The 9,120-nt window shown below is 27.2% G+C and overlaps 1 protein-coding gene across 1 annotated transcript in view; it reads right to left on the bottom strand.

Annotated features, from left to right (window-relative positions):
* The window catches only part of LOC105623816 (epidermal growth factor receptor substrate 15-like 1), a 30,754-nt gene that overhangs the window by 11,467 nt on the left and 10,167 nt on the right, over nt 1-9,120 (bottom strand). Inside the window, exons 8-13 of the mRNA XM_012205192.1 lie at nt 7,967-8,212; nt 7,327-7,389; nt 2,818-3,161; nt 1,567-1,738; nt 988-1,107; nt 415-720 (exon numbers count right to left, since the gene is read on the bottom strand). Of these exons, the coding sequence (XP_012060582.1) occupies nt 415-720; nt 988-1,107; nt 1,567-1,738; nt 2,818-3,161; nt 7,327-7,389; nt 7,967-8,212 (1,251 nt within the window). The remainder of the gene's footprint in view (nt 1-414; nt 721-987; nt 1,108-1,566; nt 1,739-2,817; nt 3,162-7,326; nt 7,390-7,966; nt 8,213-9,120) is intronic.

Below are 9,120 nucleotides of genomic sequence, written 5' to 3'. Positions count from 1 at the left end.
TTACTTACTACTTTTATTTATTAAGTAGTATTTACTTACTTACTAAACTAACTAACTAAAATAAAAGGAAAGGAAGGAGTAGTAGTAGATATACTCTGTATATATATATATATATATATATATATATATATATATTGTATATTATGTCATAATAACTTTCAAAAATCATCATTTTTGGCATCTTTAGTTATATTTTTCCCAAAAAATTGTGACGTAATAATAGCTAAATTTGGCCAACAGAGTCCTATTCTACAAACAAAAATACATCAAAAATGAATATTCATACCGGTACTGCAAAAAAAATGTTATATTTTGTCAGACAGTGTTATTAAAGGAGGCGCCATTAAAAGAAAATAACACAAAAGAAAAAATTATAAAAGCTACTTAAAATAAAGAATACTATTAAATACGTACCTTAGAATCAAAATTGGTAAAGTCGGCGAATCCGGAAGATGTAAAACTATTATTGTTATCGATTGTTTGTTGAGCGCTAAATGGATCTGAATTTGCATTCACAAATGGATCTGGAGTTGGTGAAGGCGTTGGAGGTGCAGGTGCTGCTCTCAATGGCCCAGTAGGACCTTGACTCGGTCGAGGTGGAGCTGGACGTGGCGGTGGTTGCTTTGCTTTCTTTGGCGGAAGAGCGGGACTAGGGCTCTCGGGACGAGGAGGAGCATGAAGATTGGCAAATGGATCTTCTCCAAACGGATCTTTTGCGTTCTTAACAGAAAACCATCAGTCTTGTCGGCATTTTATTTAATGTTTCAATAAAGCATAAAATATATTAAGCATAATAAAATATCCATATTCTTAAAACTAATAATTATTACTTTTCTACGCTATTTCTCAACTTCATTACTACAATATTAGCCTTTGTCATTGATTAAAAATTAAAAATATGAACTGAAAAGTGTTGAGAATAAGATTTTGCTTCATTCAAATGTGTTAATATGGAGATTTGAAATGTTTAAATAAAATTTTACATACCAATGTAGTTGTAGATGTTTTATTCTCAGCTCGCTTTCCATTACCAAATGGATCAAAAGGATCTTGCTTTACCACCATATTGGTATTATCGAACGCAGTAAAAGGATCTGCTGTAAAATTCTATGGGATGGTTTTTTTTATTATCTAGTGCTTACTATGCTTACAGAATAAAAGATTAAAATATGAATAAATATCATCCATAAGTTACATTGTTATAGTCAAATATTAAAGTTCAACATTTTCTAGGTGCATTATGCATGATACGCATGATGCATCATTTATTCTTGTTATTCAACAAATATCAAACAAAGATAAGTGATGCATTATACGCATCATGTAAGAACCAGAATGCAGTTCTACTGCCAGCTTCACTTTCCTCTATCATTTTTGTTCTTACATTATACTTCTATTATTTCACGTTTGTATGACGTAACCATATTTTCTATTCTATTTGTCCGTCTACGTATTGTTGCATGGATACATTTGCAAAATAACAACAGAATATCACAAGAGAAAATGTAAAAGGCATGAGAGCAAAGAGTGAAAGATACATGGACATAATCGTAGAAAAAAACTTACATTAGATTGCTGCGCAGAAAACGCGCTTCCAAACGGATCGGATATCGGTGCGTTAAATGTTTCTTTGGCTTTATTCAATGCAAAAGGATCTTGATCCCCAAATCCGTTTAAAGTGCTAGTTATATCTGTTTTCATTTCATTCGTTTCACCTTCACTTTTAGTTGTTTCATATCTAGAGATATAAAATTAAATCAATTCAATTTAACAATCAAGTCAAATTCAATTTAACAATTACTTATGTAAAATTATGGTAAAATGGTAATTTATTAATAATTTTGATAAAATTTTTTTTTTTAGTTTTATGCACAAATAAGTTTTTTTATTTATGTTTTTCACATTAATGCATAATATAAAACAATATTTTTCTAATATTCTCATCGAGAGTATAAATCGCTGATAAAATAATAATAGAATTGTTCACTAAATCTAAACGTAAAATCTAATCGATGCTGATTCCCTAGAGATTTAATAGTGATCAAAAAATAGAAAGCGATGCAGATTATAAAAATCCCAGTATTTTTTACATAATATCTTGTTTTATATTTTGAAATCTAGCTCTCTCTCTCTCTTTTATTGAATTAGTTAATTATTCTATATTTCTATTTAGATATTCCGGCAGTAGTACAATTACAGAAATATTGTTTTATTTTTTATGTGTAATTATCTTTGTTTTTACTTTAAAAAACTTTAACAGTCGCTAAAATAGTAAGCAAATAAACAGTTTTATAAGTTTAATTGTAAAGTAAAAAATATAATATAAAAATATAAATAAAAAGATTAAAATATGTGTAAAATAAGATTACTGTACTGTTACATTTTTTCAGAATTCTAACAAAAAAATTTATTTGAAGTTTCTTTAGTTTAGACTATGTATCAAGTCTTTTAATTGTCATGTATAATAGTTGTCAATATATAATAATTAAAAGGAATAATATTACATATTGATATACAATATTATATATTATATTGTATACCAATATGTAATATCAAAATGAAAATATGAGTTAAATGAAGTATTTTAAATTTAACTAAAGGTTAAATGCTTTTACATCACATTATTTTATTTTTATTTATTCTAAATTACCATTTTAGTTAAAAATTACTGATTAATTTACCATAATTTACCAAATAAATCGTAAAATTTGGTCCTTTTAATCTCTAGTTATATCTATTTTTTTTACATATATATATAAAAATATCATTATAATTCTGATTGAGAAAGATTTGTTTTAAATAAAATATAATACGCACTCTATATCTTCAATCTCGGGTATGAACTGTAGACTAGTATCAGGTACAAGATTGACGTCTCCTGCAGCGAGTGCAGAATCATAAAGTGCAATTGTATCACTCATCTGACGCTGCTGTTCTTGTAAATGAGTAATTTTAGCCTTCGCTTGACAGATTTCTAACTGAGTATTTTGTAATTTCTTCGTCAACTCATTTAGCTGGTCCCTATTTTTATTCTGTTGCTGCTCTAATTGCTGCTCCTCTTGTCGCAGTCCTTCGAGTTCTTGTCTCTTGAAGTTCAACTCTTCTTCTTGACTCCGCAGCACTGATTCTTGTTCTTCAGCTTGTTGGCGAAGTTTATCGACCTTAAAAAAATATAATATATAGATTTATAAAGAATTCAATTTACTTGTTGTAGACTTCAAGTAAAAATAAAACTTGCATATCAGCAGCTAATATGTTTGTATCTTCTATTATATTTATATAATTGATTAAAACGTGAGAAAATGTGGGATTTAATTAGAGACGTGCAAATAATTTTATTGATATATCACAAGTATTGCCATTTATCAGGCCGATTTATCTGTAAAAAATTAACACTATTTTTGGAATTAACTTATTTTGAAAATTGTGCTGAATTGTGCTAGATTTGTGTTAGGCATTAATGACTATTATAATATTACAGTCAATATATTACAGTCAAAGAATATTACAGTCAAAATATGAAAAATACGTTAAAAAAAAAAAAACAATTTTTTAGGCTCCACTTTGCATTTATTTCAATTTTTATAATTGTGCCAAGGTTGTGCTAATACTGTGCCAAAGTGATACTTTTATATAATGACAATAGAAGTTATGATAAAAAAATAATTTTTGGCAATTCGGAATAAAAATGACACTAACATATCAGTTATTCAAATATCATAAAATTGTATATCTGAGTTGTATTAGCTTAGCACAAATCAACACAACCTTCAAAATCTTCGGCACAACGATATTAAGAGCATTTTAAGTGAATTGACGTCAATTTTTAATAATAATAAAAATGTTTGTGTTATTCACTTATCGATCCATGTCCTCACCTATTATAATTCATATTATTCCCTTCTCATCAGATAATTACAATCCGAACTATGGATAAAGAATCCGAGTGCTAAAGGCCGCGCGTATAAGCAAAGTTCTCTTAATATTACAACTTAAAAATATGTAGGTTCTGAGAATAAATCAGCTAAAGAAGAATACAAAAGCCAATTAAAAAACATTTTTCTTTACGTAAATTCAGTTGAAATTTGTTACTCGGGGGTTTTGGGGTCATTGATTACGAATCCCAAGATAGTGGACAAAAAATTAAAAATTTTCGACTTCAGATTCGTAATGAGCGACTTAAAAAAATCTACTTGACCCTATTTTACAGCCCTAGAACTAATTTTTTAATTTTTTTGTCCGCCATTTTGAATTTCGAAAATCTGAGATCAAATTCGTAATCAGCGACCTCGAAAATCTCTTGGACTTCATTTTCAGCTAATTAGCTATTGTTAATTAGTCACAATCATATTTATTGTCAAAAAGGGATAAATTTTTCCAGTTTATTTATTTAAAATACATTTTGTTAATAATAAGAACAAACGAGACTGGATTAAAATGGATTGAATTTTTTTTCTATCCGAATGCGTATTTTAAATAGCGAATACTTTTTTTGGATTCAATTGGATTCAATTGGATGCAATTGGATTGAAAAACTGCATTTCCTATTCAAAATTTTAAATTGAATAATATTCACAATGCACAGAAAAAGCTAATATTATTTTTAGATTGAAAGGCATAGAGATATGCTCCATGCAATTCTTATAAATGAATAAAAATGCATTCAGGATTGAAAAGCATTCATTTTAACATTCGTGAATCAATATTTCTGAAAATCTAAATTCATCATTTCAATTCATTTCAATCCATTTTTGTTTGCTGTGTCGAGTTAAGAGTTAAGAGCCTACGCAATTGTTGGTGCGCAAATACGGATTAATTTGTAAGTAATTGAGTAAATAAATAACTTTGCGCACCAACAACCGTTTTTAATTGACTTTTTTATTACCCTTAATACTGTTGTGCCGAAGATTTTGAAGGCTGTGCTGACTTGTGCTAGGCTAGCACAACTCAGATATATAATTTTATGGTATTTGAGTAATTGATATATATGTAAGTTATTTTTATTCCGAATTGTCAAAAATTATTTTTTTATGTAACTTCTATTGTTGTCATTATTTAAAGGTCTTATTTTGGCACAATATTAGCACAACTTATCACAATCATAAAAATTGAAAAAATTGCAAAATAGGGGGATCTAAAAATTCGCTTTTTTTTATTTTCTAACGTATTTTTCATATTTTGTTTTTAATATTCGGGCACAATGTAGCACAAATCTATAATACAATTCAGCACACAATTCTCAAAATAAGTTAATTCCAAAAATGGCGGGCAACCTCTTACAGGCTCGATTTTCTTTTCTTGAATCGCAGTGCGATATGTAACCATAGTAAGATCTATGTAGAGACCTATGTAGATAATTGATTGTTTAATTGCGAAATCATGCGATTTAAAATCGCCCCGGCAATTAATATTCTACACTTGTTCTTTAATTCTTTTGAACCATGTAAACAATTACGCCTAATTAGAAAAACGATATATTTTTCTACTTCGTGAAGGATTTTTTCTTTGAAACAAATTTCGAATTTTAGAGATTTTTCACTATTACACTGAAAAACAAACATTTTCGTTCTAATTTCTATTGCGTTCTAAAATTAATATTATTTATTATTCAGCCACTGTACTAAAAAATAAATTTATCAAAGATTTTTGGTGTGACAAAAATGGGCAGTTAAACAAATGTATGGACGGGAGCAGTGTATAAAGCACAGAGTGCATAACGCATAATGCATAAAAAAATGGACAAAATCCTTCGTTCCTTCCTTTCCAAGAAATAAAAAACTCTTATTAATTAATTATTTTATGTTTTACACACTATGCGTTGTGCAAAGGTCTATGTTTCGACCTTGTAATATACTATAAAAACCGCGATGCAATAAATCATATTTATCGATTTATCACTGCGATTTTTAAAGAAGTCGCAATATACAATTTTGAAAATCGCACATCCCTAGATTTGATTTTATTATTTTAATATTATATTTAATTGTGCAATGTTATAATTATTTTGTATTATTGAAAAGTCTTTTAAATCTAAATAATTCATTTCTTGAATAGTTCAAGTAATAGTTTCAAGTAATAGATTCAAGCTACTTGTAACAAGTAATATATATTTACAAGTAATATATATTTACATTTAATAAATATTTACTTGCAGTAAAGAAAAGTCTAGTCATAGTGGAACTATTCAAGAAAAAAAATTACTCAGATTCAGAAAATGTTTTTTTCAGTATATATTATAAAAAAGAATGTAACAAACTATGCTAGCAAAGCATCAATGTGTTATCGCACACGTTTTGAACAACTATAGAATTTGAATTGCATATATATAATAGATATTGTGTAAGTTTTGTTTATGTCAATATAAAAATATGTATTTTTGAAAGATATATATTTATCTATCTCAGAGATGATATTAGCAATATTGTACACACACGTACGCACTATACGCGAACGTGTATAGCGTGTTCCTATTTTAAACAGTCTAGCCGAATATCTCGAAAACTAAATTCGGCATTCAAAAATATTTCAGATAAAAATTGTATCGTTTGGAGAAAGAAAAAAATAATAGTAATAGAAAATAAATAATAAAGTAAAATTTTTGAAAAAAATCGATTTTTCAAGATTATATAAAAATTATCGTAATTTTTTAAATATATATATATATTATAATATAGTGGGAGTACAAATAAGTTTCCGCCGTTTGCAAAAGACGGCGTCATTAATAAACTATAGTTAAAATTGTTTGATGTAAAACGACATATCGTAAGATTGGACATCCGGCAACACTATAACCTTGAAATATAGCGATTTTGAAATATTAGCGATTTATATATATATATATAATTTTTGTATATATCTGCTTATTCTATAATTTATTCTGGCGTATTTTGACATAAAATATAAAATATCTCATAAATTCTATTTTTTTCATCTATTAATTTTTTAATAACTCTTTAATACTTTTATTTGCAAAATAATTAGAAGTATCGTATTATGTAAAAAAATCATATATAACTCCATTTAAAAAAATGATAATGATTCAGGCAAAAAAATCGATATTTTTCGAGCATTGATTTTATTCGTTCCCTTCAGACAATACATTTTGTCTGAAATATTTTTGTCTGCCGGGCTCAATTTAAAAGTCCGCCATTCTAATATGTAAGTAAGTACATATTTACGTGCATGTGCATGTACATACATACATCGTGGAAAAATATTCCGTAAAAAAAAAAGAATAAATTTATTTCCTATCGTGACAGATATGTATCGTCGATTTTCATTGTATAAAGACAAAGATCCACTTTAAGCAATATTGTCATCATATACCTTCTTCTGTTCCTTTTGAATCTTCTCTTCGACCTCATTCAAATCTCTATCTATTTCAGTCTTCTATAAGTCAAACATAATAAAACAAAATCATAAAGAAAAACATAAAAAACATAACTAGATGAATAATAAATTATATCTTTTTCCATTTCTATCTTTTCTCTCATTCCCTCTCTTTTGCAATTTATTTTTAATAATTAATAATGTATTAAATAAACGTCAGTAAATACAATTAATTCTTATTTATGTATAAAATAAATTTTATTTATATATCAAATGACTAAGTATACTTCAGATTCACAAAATAATATATGAATAAAATATAGTGAAAAAATATAATGACTAAAAATATAGCAAAAAAATGGATTACGATAAATATAATCACTATTTATTTTTTATTATTATTGTATCTGATTTCTATGTATTATTCATATGTAACGAAAAGTATTCGTAAACTCAAAATATGCAATATGGCATATATTTATTATTACGTTTATTAAATATCATTTAAAATATTAGTTTTATTTTACAAGGGCAATGTATAAACGACAACTATAGATATGTACCGCATATAGTTGTGCCTAAAAAGCAGTGCCGCGTACATTCAATAGCAAGCCGATATTATCGAATTTCCTTTTACCTGGGCTTTTAAGTCGTTCAATCTCTTCTGTGCCTCACCCTTCTGATTTCCAAGTTGCTTCAATGTTGCCGCAAGCGTATCCAATTCACTTTGAAGACTTTTGATTTCTCCATTCTTTATCTTAATATCGGCTTCTTTTTGCGCAATATCCTGTTCCATACTTTGTCTTTCACGTACAAGTTCCGCTATGTCTTTACTTATCATATTCAACTCTGGATTCGAATAGCCTGATATATTATTGTTTTCCTGTAAAAGCATATTCAAAAATATTAATATCTGATCATTGTTATGATATTTCCTATCATACAAAGAAACAGTATTTTTATTTCAGTTTAAAATTCATTTGTGTATTATATATATTGAAAAGGAAAGATGATACAAATTATATTTTACATCTAAAAAAAATTTTCATATCACATAATATTTTTAAGAATTTTTCATATTTTAAATTTGTGAAGATTTTTAAAAAATATCTTAAATTTTTGCAAATTTTATAGGTTTTCTTTAGAAATTATAAAATAAATTATTAATAATAATCTTAGAATACATATACTTTAAAATTCACATACGTATATATACAAAGAATTCTAGAAAACGTAAATATTCTCAACGAAATGTTGAAAAATGTCTATTTCGTATAAAAATTTGAAAAATTTTCTAAAAATTATGAAACTATGCGGAATTCTAAATTTATAAATTTTGAAGAATTAATATGAAAAATTATTAGATTCATCAAAAATTATCATTTTCGCTAATTAAAAATCTTAATTAACAATACAATTCAAATTATAATTTTTATATAAAGAATAAAATGTTAATTATGCAATTCTAGTGTAGATAAATTCATACAATATAATAAATTTTGGGGTACATTCCGTTTCACGTGATGATGCGCATCATTTATCTTTGTTGTTTACCGAATATTAAACAAGAATAAATGATTTTATGCACATCATGCATGAAACGGAATGCACCCTTAATATATCTTAATATATCTCAATAAATTTCTTAAACGTGCCAAGTTCAAAATGATTTATAAGATGTACGTATTAAAGACTGTGTGTGTGTGTGTGTATGTGCGTGCGTGCGTGCGTGCGTGCGTGCGTGCGTGCGTGCGTGCGTGCGTGCGTGCGTGCGTGCGTGCGTGCGTGCGT

Source organism: Atta cephalotes (assembly GCF_000143395.1).
Source record: "Atta cephalotes unplaced genomic scaffold scaffold00064, whole genome shotgun sequence".
In the NCBI taxonomy this organism is placed as follows: Eukaryota; Metazoa; Arthropoda; class Insecta; order Hymenoptera; family Formicidae; genus Atta; species Atta cephalotes.
Note: the sequence above shows the minus strand (reverse complement) of the source record. Positions and strands in the feature narration are given on the sequence as shown.